This window comes from Mesoplodon densirostris, chromosome 15 (assembly GCF_025265405.1).
Source record: "Mesoplodon densirostris isolate mMesDen1 chromosome 15, mMesDen1 primary haplotype, whole genome shotgun sequence".
NCBI lineage: Eukaryota > Metazoa > Chordata > Mammalia > Artiodactyla > Ziphiidae > Mesoplodon > Mesoplodon densirostris.
Genome location: NC_082675.1, coordinates 27,116,484 through 27,137,212, shown reverse-complemented (window position 1 = coordinate 27,137,212; position 20,729 = coordinate 27,116,484). Strand labels below are relative to the sequence as shown.

Here is a 20,729-nt window from a genome sequence, read left to right as displayed (position 1 = left end):
TGGGCCCGTGAGCCATGGCCGCTGAGCCTGCGCGTCCGGAGCCTGCGCGTCCGGAGCCTGTGCTCCGCAGCGGGGGAGGCCACAACAGTGAGAGGCCCGCATACCGCAAAAAAAAAAAAAAAAAAAAGACACCATCAAGAAAGGGAGAAACCACCTACAGAATCGGAGAAAATATTTGTACATTATATATCTGATAAAGAGAGGGGGATGGCGCCAGGTTCCCCTGTAGGGAGCTAGAGGAAGCCAGGCAGCTCCTTCAACACTCCCACTGGGCATCTCCATAGCTACATCATCTGCCTCACCAGGTACATTTCCTATTTCCTGTTCTATGACAGGTGACAATGTTGCTAAACTTCTTGCCACTCCACAACAAGGGTCTCCTTCCCTCCATCTTCCAGTACATTCTCCTCACCTTCCCTAAGACCCACCGTCAGTCTCAGCAGGGTCCTTCCCACTCCCCCCGCCCCCGGCTGCCTGGTCACAAAGCCAGTGCCCATGGTTTAGGGTTTGTATCTGCAGCATTGCATTCCAGTACCAGGACCCGTCTGGTTACCTAGAGCCCATGATAGCCACCTCACACTCAGTGCTGAGGACACCACAGTCACCTCCTACTGTTGCCTTTCACCGTTCTCACTTTCCCTCTCCTGCGATTGCAGTAGATGGTGGCCGGGACAGAAGCCACCGGAAGGCTGACTCACCCCTTGGCGGTGCTCCATACTGGCTGTTGGCTGGTACTTCAGCTGGAGCTGCTGGCGGGAACTGCTCTGCCTGTCCTCTCCTTGTGGCTGCAGGCGCCTCCTCTCAGCGTGGTGGCTGAGCTCGGAGAACAAGCATCCCAAGATGAGAGAGAGAAGCTCTGTCACCCAGCTGTAGGACCTGGCCTCAGAAATCACAGTGTCACTTCTGCTGCCTCCTAGTGGTTAGAAGCGAGTCACTAAGCCAGCCCACGTTCAAGGAGAGGGGATTAGATTTCACCTCCTGGAGGGAGGAGTGTCAAAGTATTTGCTGACATCTTTGAAATGCATCACGGTGGGCCGCTTATCAAGGAGGGCCGCTTATCAAGGTGGACTGGTGGAGACATAGGGTGTATGCAGAGGTGGACAGGTGGAGAGATGGTGCATCTACCAAGGTGGATAGGTGGGTAGGCGACCCATTTATCAAGGTGGGGAATACCAAGCAAGGGATGGATTTTGAGATCTTGAGTCTGCCCCAGGCATGGTGACAGGGAGATGTTCATTGGTGGCTGAAATGGGACATGGAGCAGGTACTTAGGGAGATGAGAGCCTGGAGCAGAGGGAGAAGTCAGGCTGGAGGTATCAACTGGGGAGTCCTTGGCACAGAGGTGGTGTCTGAAGCTTCAGAAATGGGGAGGGATAAAGGAACAACTAGGGCCCAGCCTTTATGACCACTGACCCTGTAGCCCCCATCCTTGAGGAACTGACTTCGATGGGTAGTTGACCCCCAGGTTCCTCTCTGATCTAATGGTGAGCACATGGTTCTGCGAGGGAAGTTGGCTGGGCGAGGTTTCCAGGGTCACCCAAAGGGACACGTGGGAAGAGATGGGAGCTCTGGGGCAGTGGCAGCCATCTTGTGACCATGAGGTGGCCCACTCACAGATGTGGTGGCTCCCTCACAGAGCTTCCAGATTAACAGATCCTGGGCAGCTGGTGTCAGGACTCTTATGACAGTTGAGTCAGCAGGTTCTGTCAGTTGAAGTCCAGAGTCCTCACTGACACCAGAGTGGAGTCAGCAAGGGAGCTTGAAAAGTGTGTGAGGTGGGAGGAGAAGCATGAGACCGTGTGTTGCCCCCCTAATGGTACCTGCCATTCATGGAGGCCCCTGCCCAGCGGGGTTCTAACCTCGCACACAGTAACTGGTTGAGCCCTCCAAGCACCTGAGAGTTAGGTCGCTATTATTATGCCAGTTTATAGATTGGGAAACTGAGGCACGGCAGGGGGTGGTGGTGGTGAAGGAACCTATCCCACAGCCAGGAAGTGACAGCTGGGGCAGAAGCCAGGCCGTCTGCTGCTCTGTCCTGTGAGCCACACAGTAACTTTTCAGAGGTCCAGAGAAGGCCTTCAGCAGAAGTCCTGGCCAGCTGTCTGACACTGCTTAGATGAGGATAAAATGGTCTTCCTGGAACTTGGCAAAGTGCAGGCCACCGACAGAGTTGGGCAGAATGACCCGGAGAGATGGTGTGGACGGAGCTGAGGAGTGGGGGTGTGGGCACAGGAGGAGTCAGCTCCTGAGAAGAATGGCTGTGATGAGGATGGGGAGGGGGTGGTAATGGTTTGGGGTGGATTCTGGGAAGTACCGGAAAGCAGATGATAAGTTTCCCCAGAGCACATAAGTGGGGCCTCCGATGGGGCCCAGGAGAAAAGGCAAAGAACTGGGGGCTCAGGGCAGTGGGGCTGCGGGTTTAGTGATGAGCAGAGATAGCTTCCCACCCGCACCCCCGTTTCCTCCACGAGGTTGAGACCCGGGCTCCTAAGTATGTGTGTGGAGGGGGCGGGGGAATTTGGGCCGAAGTGCGGTGGGACCGCGGGGTTGCCGAGGGTATTGGGCCCCATTTGAGGTTGGGGCTCAGGAGTTTGGGGGCCAGGAGACTGTGCGGTTTGGGGGGGGCTGTTCTCCAGACTTGCTCCTCCACCTGGTAGGTCCCCGAAGGGGACAAGGAACCAGCCCTGGCCGCGGTGGCTACAGGACCAGGGCACCCAGGAGTTGGACCAGGAGGCGGCCCCGCGCCCAGGGGCTGCCGTGGTCCAGGCGTCCTCGGGCCCTTGCCCACGCCGCAGGGTTGGACCGGGTGCCGGCGGGCAGTGGAGGCGGCCCTGCGCGCCTCTGCCAGCCCTGCGAGTCGGGGGCATGGACTAGCGGCGCAGGGCTTCCTGCGACCGCTCCCGCCCGCCTCCGCCGCCGCCGGGGATTAGCACGCTCCTGGCCGCGCGGCGGGATTAACCCGCGTGGACGCGGCGCCCGTCTCGGGGATTACGGCGCGCCCCCCCGACGGATATATTCCCGCGGCGGCGGCGGCGGCGGGCGTGAGGAATGGCGGCGGCGCGGGTCGCGGCGGGCCGCAGGGGTCCCGGGCGGCCCTGCCCCTTCTCCATCGAGCACATCCTCTCCGGCCTGCCCGAGAGCAGCCCCCCGGCCCGGGTCGCCCGCCCGCCGCCGCCCGCCGGCCGCCAGAGCCCCCCGGAGCCGCGGGAGCCTGGGGCGCCCGAGGCCGTGCCCTGCGCCTGCTGCTGCTGCTGCGGCCCCCGCGCGGCGCCCCGCGGGTCCCCGGAGCCGGCCGCCGGCCTGGGTGAGTGGGCGCGGGGCGCGGGAGCTGAGGGACCCGGGGCGGCGTGGCGGGGAGCGGAGCCCGGCCCCCGGCCCGCGCCTCACCGCGCCCTCATCCCGCAGGCACGCGGCTGCCGTGGCCGCTGAGGCTGGGGCCCGCGGCGCCCTTGCCCTTGGCCGCACCCACCGAGGGCTCCGGGGAGCCGCCCGGCGCGGGCGGCCCTGGCCCACAGCGGCGCACGCGGCGCCACCGCACCATATTCAGCGAGGAGCAGCTGCAGGCGCTGGAAGCGCTTTTCGTGCAAAACCAGTACCCCGACGTGGGCACGCGCGAGCGCCTGGCCGGCCGCATTCGCTTGCGCGAAGAGCGCGTGGAGGTGGGTGCCTGCAGCCTTGGAAGAGCCGGCCCCGCGTGGTGGGCGGAGGCGCACAGGCCCCGGGAAAGCAGGGGAGCCGGGTGGGTCCCTGGAAGCGGCGCCTGGGGATGGCGCGGGAGGAAGGGCGCGGGCTGGAGCAGAGGTCGGGCTCGTTTTCTTTTCCTTAGTTTTAATCCCCCACCCCGGCCCAAGACAAATGAGGCGCGCGTCTCTGTTCCGGAATTTGGGGAACTCGGAAGAGCGCGAAGCTGTTGAAGGGGTGTCCCGGGCGCCGTCGGACGAAGGCGGGGGTGGGAAGGGGCGGGCGGGGAGAACGCTCCGGGTGGGAAAGGGGTCCCGCGGCCCGAGCCCCGGTCCCCATCGGCAGCGGATGAGGGACGGTGGCGCAGCCGCTGCGCGGGGCTGGCCCCGCAGCCCGCGTCCGTCCCGAAGCCCCGGCCGGTCCACTTGGGAAACGCGCGGGACGCGGGTCCGGGGCTGGACCTGCTTGAGCGCCCCTCCTCCTCAGGTCTGGTTCAAGAACCGCCGTGCCAAGTGGCGACACCAGAAGCGCACATCGGCGTCCGCGAGGCTCCTGCCGGGAGCCAAGAAGCCCCCGAAGGAGAGCTGCTGACGGCTGCAGAGTTACTCCTGGGCTCGGTGGCACCCTCTGAGGCCGGCTCAGGGAGAGGACATACCTACCCTAATAGGAGTTGGTAGAGGACACCAGCCTCTAACCTGGTGTCTGCCCAGTTGCCTGCGCCCTGGAGCTCAACGCGGGAGCCCCTCTGCGTGTGTCCCCGCCCCACCCGCCTCGCGGAAGGAGAGCGCACTGATGCTCCGTGCTCCATGCGCCTTCCCTCCCAAGCGCAAGCGGGCAGGAGGGCCGGGGAGATTCGGGGGTGGGGTGCGGGGCATAGAGCAGATCAATTTCCTCAACCCCCCACTACACCCCAGGAGGCACCAAGCCACCCCAGGACAGGAGCCACCCCTTGTCAACAGTGGCACCCAGCGTCCTCCTCCCCGCCCACTTCCTGCTGGCCTCAGTTATCTCCTCAGCAGGGACGCAGCCCCCTTGACTGGCCTAGACCCCTCCAGAGGCTGGGCGGGTGGGGTCTCTGCGTCCCGGGGCTGGTGCCAGGGGCCTGGACGTCCTGACCCGCGGAATAAGAAGGCTGAGTGAGGTAATCTCCAGAAGCCCCGTTCCCGCTGTTCAATCTTGTGAGTCTTGTGTGGATACTGAGAAATAAACAAGCTACTACAAGCTCTGAGAAAGCAGTCCAGACTCAAAGTCCTCCGTGGCTCCACTCCACACCCAGCCGGGACCTGCCCCTCCTCTCCTTCCCAGGGAGTAGGGGGCAGGCTTGTCACAGCCCAGTGAGTCCTCTGTCCCTGTGCCAGGGTGGGCCCAGCAGAGCAGACTGCCCCACAGATCGTGGCCCGGCACCCTTCACTGGCCTCTAGAAGCTGCTTCTTGGGTGGGGATCCTTGGTTTCCTAGCTCTGGGGTTTCCATGCAGGAGTGTCTGCCTCCCTCACAGCAGCCAATCTCTGCCACCCTGTGGGGCGGGACCAGGTTCAATTAGGAGAATCCCCCCCTCCACTGCCTTGGAAAATGCTGTCCCCTCCATCATCCTGGCCCCAGCAAGGACAGCGTGAAAACAAGGCTTCAGTTCCCCAAGCTGGCCTGTATGGTGGGCGCGAGGCACCTAACACCCCCCTCACCTGGCGTGGGGACTTTGTTCTGCCTCCTCACAGGTTCTGGAGGGATGCAAGTGGGTATCTGGCAGGAGACACAGTCCCTCCACAAAAGGTGCAGAAGCCAGGGCAGCTCCTGGGCAGAACTCTCTGAGGCAGGTCAGGTCAGAGAACACAGAGCACGAGGGGTCCCTGGGCAGGACAGCAGCTCTCACTCACCCTCCAGGATGCACACTTCCTGCTGTCACAGAGCCCGTTTTCCTGAATCCTAACCGTATCCCTGGAGATGGCACAGCCTGCCTGTGGAGCTTCCCCACAGCTGGGACACCCTCATCCCCCTGGTCCCAGAAAGCTCGCCCTCTTAGGCTGAGTGGCTTTATGTCATGGTGTGGGGCACCCATGATCAGTGCTCTGCTTTCAAGGGACCAGTAGTTATGCTGCCCTCCTGGCTGTTCCCTCCTCTCCAGCTATCTTGGGCAGGCTCGTCCCGCAGCTGCCTGTAACACAGGTGTCCTTGGGCCGAGCCCAGACTCTCCCCTCTCATATCCATTCTCACCCTGGTTTATCTCATCCACCCTCAGGCTTGAGTCCCATCTCCGTCTCACATTTACATCCCAGCCCAGGGTTTTCCCCTGTGCTAGGCAGTTATGTCCAGCTGTCCCTTTGATGACTCCACCTGGAAGCCCAGTGTTCCTCTAGGTCACTTTGTCCATGACAGGCTGTTTCCCTGTGCATCCTCAATGCGTGAGCCAGAGAGCTAGGGGCAGGCGCCCTGACCCCTCTTCTCCCTCACCCACCAAACCCAGGCCAATGGCAAGTCGATTTTACCTCCCCAAACAATCCCAGAATCTGCCTTCTCCCCAGCTTCGACTGCACCATCCTGATGAAAATCGCTGTCATCTCTCACCTTGACCGTTGCAGCTGCCTCCAACTGGTTCACCTGTACCTACTCTGGTTCGTCTGTGATTCATTCTCCATAAAAGTCAGGGTGCAACTCTGAACATGCCTCTCCGCTGCCTACAGCACTCCCAGGGCTCCCACTACTCCCAGAACAAAGAAAAAACTCGCTGTGACCCATGACCCACGAGCCCCATGCAGCCTCGCCCTGCCCCTCTGGCGTCAGCTCCCACCCCACTGCTCCTTGCACTTTGTGTATCCAAAGGTCTCCTCCCACTGGAACTTTGCACATGCTCTCCCCCTCCACCTGTTCAATGCCTGTTCATCCTTTGGATCTGCAACCACTTCCTTCCTGGGGAACTTCACCTGACCGCCCCCTAGGTAGGCTGTCCCCTAGGTAGGCTACAACCTAGGTAGGAGGTCCCCTGGGTAGGATGCTCCCTAGGTAAGATACCCCCTGGGTAGGATGGCCCCTAGGTAGGATTCTTTTTTTTTGCACCTGCCCGCTGCAGGGTTATGCTTGTTTGTGGGATGATCTGATTAGTGTCTGTCTTCTGCGTTCAACTGTCAGCTCCACAAGGGGAGGAATCATACCATGGAGTCCCCACTGAATTGTACTGAATCGTTCTGGGGCAGAAATTGACATAATTTACAACCTTTGGGGAAGAAATGATCTTTCGTGAGAAATGCTTAGACAATTTTCTTGTCCATTTCAATGAGGATTAGCCTTCTGGGAAGCCAACTCTGGCACTTAGGCACCAGACATTTATTTTCTTGCATAAACTTTGAATAAAAAGTTTGAAACTCATATATAACCAAAATTTCGGAAGCGTATTTTTTTAAATAACATAGAAGCGTATATTGATTATTTGCGAGAAATTGGAATTCCAAGTCTTCCAATTCCGTAGTGCTTTAATTTTTCACGACTAGCGGGAGCAACATGCCCCTAGCCCCTACCGCAGCGCCCCGTGGCTCCCACAGCCCAGATACTAAAGACCAGAGCGGGGCGGGACGAAGACTACAACTCCCATAAAGCTCAGGGCTCATGGTGACGTCACACGGAGCGCGGGCCGGCCTTCGAAACGCGCGGCTACCCCATTGGTAGGGCTGTTTCAGGCGCATGCGCAGTTGGAGCGCCCCGCCCCCGGCCTGCGCCGCGCCTGAGCCGCCGGGGCGGTGCTGGGATAGCAATGGAGACGCCTGGCGCTTCGGTCCGGGCCGTGCTGGTGCCCGCGGCGTCCGGGCCCCGGAGGAAGCGCGCCGCCGGAGAGGCCGGGGCTCCGACGAGCAGGCAGCGGGTCCTGGACGAGGAGGAGTACATCGAGGTAGGACTCGGCGTGGACGCCAGCGATTTCCAGGCCCCTTCCCTGCCCCGCGCTCCCCCGCCCCGCGCTCCCCCGGGTCGCTCCCTGGGTACCGACGCTCTTGTACGCTCGCGAAGGTGGAGCAGCCCGAGTCTCTGCCCTCGGGATGTGGACAGTCGGGGGGACAAATAAGCACAGTGTGGAGCAAGGTGTCCCTGCTGTCAGGGAGCAGAAGGGGCGGATGTGTCTGTACGCGGTGAGGGGGGGCGGGTGTCAGGAAAACAAGGTTCTGTTAAAGGGTCAGTAGGAATTTGGGAGGATGGTGACAAAGAGGGTTTCTTGGAGAGCGATAATGGCAAATGTTAAGGCTGGGGGTCCTGGAAACGGGCTGCCACTGTGGCAGCATCATTGAGCGGGTGGGCATCCCACCGCCCTTGAAGTAGGAGGAGCTGGCACGGGGCTGGGAGGAAGTTGGTTAAGTTTGGGAAGCTCCTGGGATGTGCAGGCAGGTGGCGTTAATGGGCAGCTGGGTGTGCAGACGTGCAGCTCAGGGGCAAGTCTGGCTGGAGGTGCGAAGCTGGGAATCTCCACCAGTGCTGGTGGTGGGGTGATTGGCTGAAGGCATCCCGGTGAAGGATTCAGACTGGAAATAGGAGATCATGGGTGGAATGAAGGTGGCAACACGCACATTGGTCCAGCTGGTGTGGAGGTGGAGCCAGCAAAGGAGAATGAAAGTGACCAGTTAGTGAGGGAGAGAGAAGGCTTTGAAAGTGCACCCAGTGGAAGTTCCCTGGAGATCCAGTGGTTAGTACTCCACGCTCTCACTGCCAAGGGCTTGGGTTCAATCCCTGGTAGAGTAACTAAGGTCCCACATCCCACAAGCAGCACAGCGTGGCCAAAAAAGAAAAAAAAATTACAGCACTGTGTTCCCCCAAGTTCTGGGGATTCTTGGTCTGGACAGAGGTTGGGGGCCTCACACGTACCCTGTGGGCTGAGTGGCAGGGGAGAGGCAGACGGGAGCTCTGACTTGTGTTCTGATCGCGCCTTTAGGGCCTCCAGACGGTCATCCAGAGGGACTTCTTTCCTGATGTGGAGAAGCTGCAGGCACAGAAGGAGTACCTGGAGGCCGAGGAGAATGGAGACCTGGAACGGATGCGCCAGATTGCCATCAAGTTTGGCTCTGCCCTGGGCAAGATGTCCCGAGAGCCCCCTCCGCCCTGTAAGAGGAGTCCTGTGGGGGGGCGGGAGGGGACCCCCGCTGAACTGTTGCTTCAGGCTCCCTTCAATCCCTGTCCCCTCTCTTTCCCCAGATGTGACTCCAGCCACATTTGAAACCCCTGAGGTGCACACGGGCACCGGGGTGGTGAGCAGTAAGGCCCGGGGCCGGGGCCACAGCCTGGAGGACGGCGATGGTGAGTGAGCGCCCCATTTCCCTCACACTGTTGGGTTTGCCTGGGGACCTTGTCTGTGGGGCCCTGGGGTGTTCAGGGGAAGACTCCTTCTTGTCCCTGAGGGTCTCTCCTTAAAGGGCAACCCATGGGGTCTAGGAGGCAGAAGATCTGGGTCCAGCTCCCAAACATGGGGGTCATCTGAGCCTCCGGCCCTCCTCTGTGGCATGGGAATCTCGCCTCCCCTCTTGCTGGCCTGCTCACTGTACCAACCTCTGTCCGGGGGGGCGTCATGAGCCTGGGGCGGGGGCTCCTTCCCTCACTGCCTCCTTCAGATGCCTCAGGGCCTCTGCACTTGCTTCTCCTGAGCTGGTCGCCCCCTGTGGGTGACTGCATGGCTGCTCCTTCTCTTCCTTCAGGTCTCTGCTCAGATGCTGCCTGTCAGGGAACCTTCCCTGACCTCCCAGCGCAGTCACTCACCCTGTTCTCTGTGATTTGCCACCTGGCTCTGTTTTCTTGCTGGAGGACACGCCAGTTTAAAAGGCGTTTCTGTTTGTTTACCGTTTCTCCCTCCACAAGAGCAGGTCCTTTTGCTCCCGTCTGCATGTCCTGCACCTAGGGTGTGCCTGGGCCTCCGGGTCTCCAGCACGCTTACTGGAGTGTAAAGATTCATCCTGACTTTTCCGGGGAGCCTTCCCCAGAAGGAGCATCTTGGGCCCTGTGAACAGTGTGCCTTGGGCCTCCTCTCAGTCGTTGCTTCATCAGGGGTGGACGTGTGTGTGTGTAGATGGCCATGAGCTGCTCTCTACCGGCGTCTCATCCACAGTGTCCTCCGCTGGCACTGGTGCCCTGTGCGAGCACATGTGTGACGTTTTCTGCTCCAGAACCCAGCCTCCTGCCAGTCACAGCGCGTCCTGTGTGTCCTCAGAGCGTGGTTCTCCGTTGCGATGTGGCTCGAGAATCACAGACTGTTGGCAGATTCCTTTCCTTTGAATCCCCCTTACTTTTCGGTAAATGCAGGAATCCCCTGAGTAACCTGAGCGTAGGCACCATGTAGTTCACGGTTGCAGGCGAGGGGACTGAGGCTCAGGAGGGCAGTAACCTCTGCAGGTCCCAGAGCTTTTGGTGGCGGGACGGGGTCTGAGTGCCCACCTTTCTGACACTCGTCTTGACCTTTTAGGCACAGTGCTTTGCACGCTGCCTGGCAGGTGGTCGGGGGTGGAGTAGAGGCCCTCCCCCGTCGTCCCCACCGCACCTGCACTGCTGTATGCGGTGCTGCACCACCTCAGCGGGCTGCCCTTTCACTGGCAGTGGCCAGGGCTGCCCGGGGTGTGGCCCAGTGCCTGTTAGGTGCCCCCCCGCCCACTGCTAGATAATACAGGGTCCTTGCCATCAGGTCCGCTAGCGGGTCACAAGGCTTAGGTGACAGTCACCCCCCTTTAGCACAGATACCAAGAAGGGAGGGAGTCAGGATAAGGGACAGGGGGACAGCCCAGGGTTTTGGAGGCAGGGCCTACAGGACAGGCACTGTTTTGGTGTGGGAGGACCCCCTGTGATCATGCTGCTCTAACGCCTGACGCCCCCTCCCGGCCTGAGTCAGAGTGCACTCTTCACTGGTATCCAGCAGATGGGAAGGGCCCCTGGGGGATCCCTGGGCAGCTGGAGGAGTTGATTCCCCCCAAGGGGGTGTTGTCTGGCAGTGTGGGTTCTCACGGACAGACCCAAGGCCAGAGACAGGGTTCCTGGGACCGAGTGACTGCATGATGGTTTCGTGTCACCTGCCTGCACCCCTGCACAGGAGAGGCCACAGAGGAGGAGGAAAGGGAACCCCTGCCCAGCCTGGACGTCTTCCTGAGCCGGCACACGAGTGAGGACAACGCCTCCTTCCAGGAGATCATGGAAGTGGCCAAGGAGAAGAGCCGGGCGCGCCACGCATGGCTCTACCAGGCCGAGGAGGAGTTTGAGAAGGTGCCCTGGTGCAGGGTCCGTGGTACCCACTCGGGGTGGGGGTCCCCGGGCCAGGGCCCAGGGCCGGGGGTCCTCCCTGACCTGTGCTTCCACCATGACGCAGAGGCAGAAGGATAATCTTGCGCTCCCGTCGGCAGAGTGTCAAGCCGTGGAGAGTGGCCAGGCTGGTGTGGAGACCTGGAAGTACAAGGCCAAGAACTCCCTCATGTACTACCCAGAGGGTGAGCGGTGGGCCGGGTGGGGGTGCAGGCTGGGGCTGAAGGTTTGGATTGGTTTCTGGGAGTGTGTGTCTGTGCCCCCTGTACTCTGGGCCTTTGGGGGTCCCGGTCCGTTTCAGGGCAGGCAGGTTCGCCTGTGGAGTCTGCGCGGTCGTGTGGCTCCCCCAGCTGCATTCAGGCTGTGCTCCGTGGGGAACCAGCTCCTCTCCCTCAGGCCCTGAGCGAGGGGCGGGGGGCCTGCCCACCCTGACGCTGAGGCGATTCTGCTCCCGCTGCCAGGCGTCCCCGACGAAGAGCAGCTCTTTAAGAAGCCACGGCAGGTGGTGCATAAGAACACCCGCTTCCTCAGGGACCCCTTTAGCCAGGCCCTCAGCAGGTCCCAGCTGCAGCAGGCCGCTGCCCTCAATGCCCAGGTAAGGGTATGGGCCAGCGGGGTGGCATGGGCATCCCCGCCTTTCTGGTCCTGGCTACCCCCAAATGTTAGGACCATCCTTGGGCTCAGCAGGGCTCGGCGGTGGGGGTGTATCTGGGTCCCTATGTGGCGGGGTCTGAGTCTCTTCTCCATTCGTGGAGGCTTCGATCAGACACATTCTGTGGGTTAGGTCTGTTCCAGTTCCCATGGGGTGGGCTGGGCTCGGTGTGGCGGACAGCAGAGGTTCCTGACCCTGGATTTACTGCAGGGCGGTGACTCCGGTGGTCATGGCGTTGAGGAGGTGGGAGGTTGGGGGACTGTTTTGGAGGCTTTTACAGGTGCCTTGTGGGAGCCATCAAGCACAGTTGCCCCAGTTAGCATAGCTCCCCACAGGGCCCTGAAGTCAGTAGCCCCTGAAGGTAACGCATGTAAGGTGTGGCTCGGCATGGAAGGCGGAGGTGCTTCCTTGCTTGATTGCTGCTCTGACGGGTCCTCAAGGTCCTTGCAAGGGCCAGGGTCCTCCCCGCTTCCCCTGGGTCTGCACCCAGGAAGGGGGGGTGGGCAGCCTCTTCCCGTCAGCCAGCGGGGATGGCCTAGGCCCCTGACACCACCTCTCCTCTCGCTCCAGCACAAACAGGGCAAGGTGGGCCCAGATGGCAAGGAGCTTATCCCCCAGGAGTCCCCTCGCGTCGGCGGATTTGGATTCATTGCCACGCCTTCTCCTGCCCCTGGTGAGAAACACGCCCGCTGGTGGGACGGCCTGGGGGGAGGTGGGCTGCCCGGCTGGCCTGGCACTCCTGGCGCTCCCCTGGGTCTGCACCGTGCCTCATGTGACTCGGGCCCAGGGTCCCATCTGTGCCAGGGCTGAATAGGGCTGTGGGTGGCTGGGCTCTCAGGCAGGCCCGACCTGGGACGTGTGGGGCCAGCTGTTCTAGCTGGTCTAGCTGGGTGGTTCCTGTGGATCGCCCTGAGCTCAGCGGGACAGACTGGCCTGGTGAGCAGGCGGAGGGCCTTGGTGGGGAGGCCAGTGAGTCCAGTGGGCGCTGGACAGGCGTCCTTTTTTAAAATTATTTATTTATTTATTTATTTAACTTTTGGCTGCATTGGGTCTTAGCTGCTGCACGTGGGTTTTTTCTAGTTGCTGAGAGCAGGGACTACTCTATTGTGGTGCACGGGCTTCTCATTGCGGGGGCTTCTCTTGTTGTGGAGCGTGGGCTCTAGAGCGCAGGCTCAGTAGTTGTGGCGCACAGGCTTAGTTGCCCCACGGCATGTGAGATCTTCCCGGACCAGGGCTTGAACCCATGTCCCCTGCATTGGCAGACGGATTCTTAACCATTGCGCCACCAGGGAAGCCTCTGGGTAGGCATCCTGCGCATGGAAGCCAAGCTCAGTCTGCAGGAGACTGGGTGCACCTGGGCCTCCAGGGGCCGTGCCTGGCCCGTGCAGGTGGGCAGGACGGGCCTGAGAGGTCCTACAGGGCCATGTGCACTTCCCTCAGGCCACCTGCCTTGTGCCACTGGCCTGGGCTGGGTGTCCCTGTCAGTCTTGGGTAGTTTTTCCTAGTTCTGGGTCTCACATCAGCAGGTGTGCGGTGCTCACAAACCTAAGCCCAGAGATCACAGCGGGCACATGAGACTCGGGTGGCCTCCTGGGCACACGCTGGTCTCTCTCTGCACCCAGGGTCACCAGTGGCTGTGCCATGGCAAGGGCCTGTGGAGGCACCACGGTTTGCCCAGGATCCTGGGAGGTTTGGGAGCCCTGGAAGGCCCTGGATCTCCTCCCTGCAGCGGGGTCCTGTGACTATCCTCCGAGGGCCCCCTGGCCCTGTGCTAGGATGGGGATCTAACTCACCCAGCCCAGCTTCTCTGCGAAGCTGCCTACCCCAGGCTAAACCCCATGGTGCAGGGGCATGGGCTGACCTTGATATTTCCCTCCCAGAGGTCAGAAGTGCCGGGTTCTGGTCCTGGGAAGGAGAGAGGGCAGCTGCTGGCCTTGGTGCTTGTGAGCTGCGACCCCCATCCGGGTCCCAGGCCTGAGCTGGCTGTGGGCTCTCCATCCGCAGGTGTGAACGAGTCCCCACTGATGACCTGGGGGGAGGTCGAGAACACGCCCTTGAGAGTCGAAGGATCTGAAACGCCCTACGTGGACAGGACGCCAGGGCCAGCCTTCAAGGTGGGTCGCGGTGGGAGCAGCACGGGTGGACGCAGGGCCTCCTGAGCACCCATAGCTCCGTGCACAGCAGATGGGCTGCACACCTGGGCAGGCACTGCACTTCCACGTAGAACTGGGCACTGAGGACAGGCGTGAGCAGGTGGCTGGGTTCGGGGAGAGACTGGGGCGGGGGGGTTCAAAGCACCAAGGCAGGGAGCTGCCGGGGCCGCTCTGAGCCTGCAGGCCCGGAGGATGGGGCTGTTCAGAGATGAGAGGCGGTCTCAGGTGGGCCAGGAACTCCTGCTGTGCTGCAGCCTGAGGGCGGGAAGGGTCCCAGAACCCTAGTGTCCGTGGGATGTGGCTGTGTCCTTAGGAGGGCTGTGTCCTTGCAGAGAGAGGCCTCTGGTTACGGGAGAACCAGATCAGGCGCCCCCAGCCTGGTGTCATAGGAGCAGTCAGAGTTGAGGTTCACAAGGCCTGGAGCCCAGGAGGAAGGCCTTTTGTGGGCCAGGCAGGCAGGCGAGGGGGCCGGGTGGCAGGTGGTTTGTAGGGATGGGGTGGCCCGGGAAGGCGCCAGCGAACAGGCAGGCAGGTGGGGCCCCAGAGCGACATTGGGAAGGCAGGTCCCTGGTCTGCACACAGTTTGTGGGGAAACTGAGCGATGGGTGTGGTTTGGGGGGGAAGTGGGGGAGGTCCCCAGAGCCTTGCGCCTACTGTCAGGTGCTCGGGGGGGTGCTGGTGGCAGAGGTGGGTGGTGCCACAGAGACTGAAGGCTGCAGGGTCATGTCATCTGCTTTGAAACCCCAAAGAATGGGGCACGGAATTTGGAATTCACATAGGTCTGCGGAGGGGACAGGGTCGCGGGTCTCTTTAAACACAGGCAGCACCGATGTGGAATGCAAAGGCAAAAGTGTCAGTCACTGTAGCAACAGAAACATACAATCAAAGGAGCAACTGGCTTGGAGAGAAAGCACAGACCTGTGCGGCAGAAACCTGGTGGCCGAGGGGCAGGCGCTTCCCCAGTGCAGGGGTGACGTGTGGCCAGACAGCGTGCGCGGGGCCTGGGCACCTTGGTTCTCAGCCTGGGATGCGGCGACAGCTGAGAAAAACTTGCAGGGGGATGTGTGCCGTCAGGCGTTGAAGCGAGCCACCCTTGGCAGGTGGGTGAGGCCTGAGCCTGGTCCCAGCGCCCAGGCAGGATTTGGAGCACCGTGCTGAGTGTGTGGAGCTAGGGTAACAAGCCAGGCCCTCAGTGTACACAGCAGGATGAGTTCCGGAAAGATGGAAAAGTTGAATGTTAAAACAGCAAATGTTAAACCTCAGAATAACATACCAGTCAGCGTTTAATGTGACGTTGAGGCAGGAAGGCTTTCTAAACACGACAGCAAAGGGAGAAATCATGAAGGGAGTGGGGGCTGGATAGCGCTACGGGAAGATGACAACCTCGAGTACAGCGGAAAACATCAAAAGTAAAACTACAAGCAGATAACTGAAGAGAAATCTGAACAGTGTACGTTAACATAGCCAACATAGATGAAACTCCTGCAAGTGAGAAAGGAAACAAAAAAACAATAGAAAGACAGGCCCAGGGACTTCCCTGGTGGTCCAGTGGTGGAGAGTACGCCTTACAATGCGGGGGCGCGGGTTAGATCCCTGGCCGGGGAACTGGGATCCCACATGCTGCGGGGCAACTAAGCCCACGCACCACAACTACTGAGCTCACGCACCTCAACTAGAGAGCCTGTGTGCTGCAAACTACAGAGCCCACGCACTCTGCAGCCTGCACGCCACAACTAGAGAAGAGAAAAACCCACATGCCACAACTAGAGAGAAGCCCGTGCGCCACAATGAAGATCCCACATGCCTCAACGAAGATCCCGTGTGCTGCAACTAGGACCTGACGCAACCAAAAATAAAATAAAATTAAATAAATAAATCTTTAAAACAAACAAACAGAAAGACAGGCCCACGAAACATTTCTTGAAGTTCTCTATGGAAGCGCAGAGGCTGGTACACCCTGGCAGTCAGACGGAAGCATATTGAAACGCCCTTTTCCTGGAAGGGGGCCACAGGTGCCTGACCGGGCAGTGCCGACTTCATGAAGAACCCGGGAGGGCCTTGGGTGGGTGGGCAGCTCAGGCTGGTTGGGGGCTTTCAGGGGCAGTGATGATGGGCTGTTGGGACCACAGGGGCCAGGGGAAGAGGCCGGCGCCCCCGTGGCAAGGACTCCCTGGCTGGGTAGTGGCCCAGCTCCCCCACGCCTGCTGTCTTTTAGATCCTGGAGCCGGGCCGCAGGGAGCGGCTGGGGCTGAAGATGGCCAATGAGGCTGCTGCCAAGAACCGGGCCAAGAAGCAGGAGGCCTTGCGGAGGGCGACGGAGAACCTAGCCAGGTGAGGGTGGCCCGGCCCCTGCAGTGGGCGCTCTCAGGGCCGGGGCCTGTGGCCGTCCCTCCGGCCGGAGCGGGGCCCTCCGCCTTGTGTGCAGCCTCCTCCTCCCACGTACCTGCGGGGCACCTTTAGGCCCATTGTCCCCACTGAGCTCCTGTCCACCCCATGGAGTCGGTGTTATCGCTGCCCTTGGAGAGGGTTGGGGTCCACTGCAGCCTCTCAGCCGAGGGCAGCCACACCCCTCGACTGCAGGCTCGGGCTCACTGTCTGGGCCAGGCCATCCAGGTCCCCACCCAGAATGATCACGCATCTTCCGGGAGCCTTCCTGTGGGGCCAAGGGAGGCCCTGCAGCGGGCCTAATCCTGCCTCTCATCCACCCCTTCCTTCCGCTGCAGCCTCACCCCCAAAGGCCTGAGCCCAGCCATGTCCCCAGCCCTGCAGCGCCTCGTGAGCAGGACGGCCAGCAAGTACACGGACCGGGCCCTGCGTGCCAGCTACACACCATCCCCAGCACGCTCTACCCACCTCAAGACCCCAGCCAGCGGGCCCCAGACCCCGACGAGCACACCGGCTCTTGGCTCTGCCACACACACACCCCTCAGCCAGGATCCGGCCTGCATCACGGACAACTTGCTGCAGCTCCCCGCCCGGCGCAAAGCCTCGGACTTCTTCTAGTCCGTCCTGGGCTGGGCCCGCGGGAGCTTCATGGAGCCCTCAGGGCAGCTCTCTGCCCAGCAGAGGACTCTGGCTTTCTGGGGACCCAGGCCTGAGCCCGAAGCAGCGAGCATCCCAGGAGACCCAGAAGACAGGTGCTGGGCTGGCACAGGACCTGCCCCGTGGCCTTGGAGAGCATCCCAGGGCCTTGCTGACATGCTTTTCTATCAAACCCCAACCTGTTCCTATTTAATCCTCATTAAAGAAAATCTACAGCTCAGCGGGGCTGCCTCTCCGCCCTGTGGCCTGTGCGCCCTGGGGTCACCCTCGTGCCTGCATCTCACCTGCATCCTGCGCTCAGGACTGTAGACCTCCCGGGAAGAGGCTGCTGGGTGGTGACCCTCGGAGGGCCGGGGTGTCCAGCCTTTCTTGCTGCTGCCTGCGTTGCTTCCGGTGGTGCCCCCAGGGCTGGGGACCTGCCTCTGAGCTGAGCTCACAGCCCTTCGGTCCGCCCTTGGGGAGGGCAGAACCCTTGGCAGTTGTGCCCCAGGTTTTCCTGCATGAAGAGCTGGTCCCTGGTCCCCCTGCTGCCAGGTTCACCCGGGCTCTGGGCCCAGGTCCACAGCCTCCCTGGCCAGGCCTGACCTGTGTGGTTTGCTGGTGATGCAGCTGCACGGGTCCTGCATGTGAGGCTGCTCCCGTGGGAGGCGCCTTCCCAGTGGCCTCAGCCATCACCTCCCAAGCACCTGGCTTCCAGCTCAGGTGAGCAGGGCCGTCCCCATGTCCCCTCCCTCCCTCTGCTCGGGGCTCCAGGCCCTGCCTGCCACGTGCTGCTGGGTTGCTGACCTCACCCCATTGTCACCCCACCAGCAAGACCCCCATGTAACAGTAACTTGGGCCACAGTGTCACAAGCAGTGGGGCTGGGCTCCATTTGGACCCGAGAGTGCCGTGGGCACCACGGGCGGGCACCTGCCTCTGGGCCCGAGGCTGTTGGTGCCTGACCCCAGAAGTCTTGGGGCCAACCCCTCACAGGGAGGTGGGCTGGCTCCCAGACAGGCTCTTTAGGTCTCGGGTTGTGCTCAGAGAGGCAGCCTGGGGTCTGCTCAGATGGGAGCCCCTCGCGCTTTGAGCACGCACACCCTGCAGTGGGCCATCCTCATGCTCGCTGGAGGCTGCCTGGGCACCAGCTGGCCCGCGCTCCTCCTCAGGGAAGTCCTGCAAGTTCCTGGGAGCCAAGTCCCGGCTGTGCCCTGTGTCCCACCAAGGGGGCAGGGCTGGGACCGTCCAGGATCAGGAAAGGGCCGCTTTGGGTGCTTTATTCTCCATAGAGAAGGGTGCGTTTGGCCCTGAGGGAGCCCCCAGCAAGTAGGGGGTGGAGGTCTGGGTGGGTGTGAACGAGATGTGGGGTGCTGTCCAGGCAAGGCCACAGAAGACCAGGTGCTGACCACCTGGCGCCGATGGGGGTGATGGCTGATAAAGCATGAGGGCTGCTTGGCGGGGCTAGGGGCAGGGGGAATGCCACTGGAAGGTCTCGGCTTTGGGGTCTCCCAGCCCAACCGCGGGAATGAAGGGAGAGGGGGGTGTTGAGGAAGGGCTGCCTGAGTTGGGGCTGGGCAGGGTGGGGAGGCACGTGGGGGCCAGGCAGGCAGGCGGCCACGGAGTCCTTGCCCATGAGGCCTGGCCCCCACTCCAGATCCCCTGCGCCGCAGGGAGGGGAGTGCTGAGTCCTAGAGAAAATGACTCCTCACGGGCCTCTCTGCTGTATACACTCTGGTTTATTTGGTGGTCAGGATTTAAAGTCTTTGCTACTAAGTGGAAGAAAGCTAATAGAACGTAATCAAAATAATGGTTTAATTGACGGATTTTACTTGTTCTTGCACCTGTGCCTTCTTCAGCTTCTACCTCCTACTTAGATTATGGGGTGCTCACCACGCCATGCCCCCCAGGCCCTCTGCACCGCTAGGTGCTCGCCTTCCCCACCTCGGCTCCGGAGACATGATGGTCCTTCGCCCTGGAGGTCTCAGCCAGCCAGTCCTCCATCCTGTCCATGTTCTCAGGCACCACCGGCAGCCGGTGCTGGTTCTTGGCCCCCAGCTTGTGGTCGGGCCGGTGCTCGGGCCGCGAGCCCAGCTGGGTGTCCAGTTTGCACTCAGCCCGGTACTTGCCTTCACCCTCCCTCTTGAAGGAGGCCAAAAACATGGCTTTGGGCTTGGGGGGCTGCAGCCATGAGTGGCTGAGGATCTCGTCGATGTGCAGCCGCCGGTTGACATCCGGCTGCAGCATGCGATAGATAAGGTCCTTGCACTCGCCTGTCAGGTTCTTGGAGCGTGGGAAGTCCACGCGGTGCTCCTTCTGGATGTGCAGCATCTTCTTGATGTCCGAGTCGTCATAGGGCATGGAGCCGCAGACCATTATGTAGAGGATCACGCCCAGGCTCCAGATGTCATACACCTTGGGCTGGTAGGGGATGCCCTGCAACACCTCGGGGGCCGCGTACGCCACCGACCCACAGAAGGTCTTGCTGAGGATGACACGCCCGCTGCTGTCCCGCAGGCAGCGCTTGGAGAAGCCGAAGTCGGACAGCTTGATGTTGAAGTCCTTGTCAAGGAGAAGGTTCTCACACTTGAGGTCTCGGTGGACGACGTCCAGGTTGTGGCAGTACTTGATGGCTGAGGACAGCTGCCAGAACATCTTGCGTGCCACATCCTCGTGCAGGGCCCCCCGGCACTTGATGAACTCGAGTAGGTCGCCCTGAACTCCGAGCTCCATGATGATGTAGATACGGCCGTCAGAGGTCTCAAAGATCTCGTAGGTCTTGATGATGGAGTGGTGGTTGATGGTTGCCAGGATGTCCATCTCCCGGGGAAGGAATCTCTCCACAAAGTCCATGGGCGTCTTCTTACGGTCAATGATCTTGACGGCCACGTTGAACTTGAGGCGCTCAGAGTAGGCAGATTTGACTTTTGCGTATGAGCCCTTGCCTAGGTTGATGCCCACGATGTAACCCTTCTTCCTTAGGACTGCGGCATCATCCATGGTGCCAGGAGCAGCTGGCGCCGCTGCCCTCTACATCCCCTCCCCACCTGGGCCAGCAGGCATTGTCCTCGTTTGCACTGTGGTCTGGGCCTGCACTTGGAGGTGTGGAACACCCAGCATTGTCCCCTGTGAAGTCATAAAGCCAGGCTGCCCGGATTGGGGACTGGGTGGGGGACAGGCCCTGGAGCCCTGGAAGTCAGGCTGGCCTGGCAGGAGTGCTGCTCCCCGCCTGCTGGAAGGAAGCTGGTGCCCAGGACTGTGGTGACCCTCACTGCTCTTCCTCCTCGCTGTGCTGCACTGTCCCGAGTCAGGCCCAGGGGACCGCCCAGGTCCAGCCAGCGTGTGGGCCCCACGCCCGTTTCCCTCTCCTGGATGTGGGGACTGACTCTGCAATGGCCTCTGTCCCACAAGGGCCAATTTCCTGCCCCTTCTTTGAGGTGTGATGAGCACCCCCTCTGGGGCTGTGTCTTCAGAACCCGCCGTGCTGGGGAGGGACTTCCCTGGTCCGCCGGGCTGGTGGTGGTTCCAAGCCTGGGAGACAATACCAGCTGTCCGGGGAGCGGGGGTGGGGTGGGGGTGGGTCAGTGCTGTGACAGAGAGCAGGGCGTGCTTGGGGCAGAGGGCAGCCCAGAGGCTGTGAGTGCCCAGCCCGGCGGCCCAGTCCCCAGTGGGCTGGCAGATGCACGTTCCGGGGGTGGGGGGGTGATAGGTCCAGGCAGGGAAGGGCGTGGGGGAGGGAAGGCCGTTCTGAGAATGGCTGAGTCCCAGAGTTAGGAGGAGGTGGAGGAGAGGGAGGGGAGACAGCTGCTGCAGGTCCCGGGGCAGGAGCAGCCAGAACCCAAGTCCTGTTTTAAGATGGGTCCTGGAAGAGCACATAGGGAAGGGGTGAGCGGAGGCTAGCGCCTGTGACCAGGCACGGGGAGGCTGGACCGGGCAGGCCCGTGGGGAGGGGGACCGGCAACAGAGGGAGACTGGGT

The 20,729-nt window shown here is 61.4% G+C and overlaps 3 protein-coding genes across 4 annotated transcripts; 2 read left to right on the top strand and 1 right to left on the bottom strand.

The window, feature by feature from the left end:
* Window positions 1-3,048: 3,048 nt before the first annotated feature.
* On the top strand, window positions 3,049-4,272 carry GSC2 (goosecoid homeobox 2). Its single transcript, XM_060118353.1, has 3 exons — window positions 3,049-3,304; window positions 3,406-3,659; window positions 4,168-4,272. The coding sequence occupies exons 1-3, from the start codon at window positions 3,049-3,051 to the stop codon at window positions 4,270-4,272; spliced, it is 615 nt and encodes a 204-aa protein (XP_059974336.1).
* A 3,136-nt stretch (window positions 4,273-7,408) lies between these two features.
* Window positions 7,409-16,995, top strand: ESS2 (ess-2 splicing factor homolog). 2 transcript variants are annotated; one of them, XM_060118736.1, is made up of 11 exons: window positions 7,409-7,557; window positions 8,587-8,755; window positions 8,847-8,948; window positions 9,809-9,934; window positions 10,723-10,892; window positions 10,996-11,113; window positions 11,390-11,523; window positions 12,151-12,253; window positions 13,585-13,694; window positions 15,949-16,064; window positions 16,457-16,995. In XM_060118736.1, the coding sequence occupies exons 1-11, from the start codon at window positions 7,423-7,425 to the stop codon at window positions 16,734-16,736; spliced, it is 1,563 nt and encodes a 520-aa protein (XP_059974719.1). In that variant the 5' UTR covers window positions 7,409-7,422; the 3' UTR covers window positions 16,737-16,995. The 2 variants fall into 2 exon arrangements, with proteins under 2 accessions (XP_059974719.1, XP_059974721.1); XM_060118738.1 differs by lacking the exon at window positions 9,809-9,934.
* Window positions 16,996-18,675: 1,680 nt separating this feature from the next.
* TSSK2 (testis specific serine kinase 2) lies at window positions 18,676-19,752 on the bottom strand. The gene has a single exon (XM_060119358.1). It carries the CDS (start codon window positions 19,750-19,752, stop codon window positions 18,676-18,678), a length of 1,077 nt encoding a protein of 358 aa, XP_059975341.1.
* Between the last annotated feature and the right edge of the window lie 977 nt (window positions 19,753-20,729).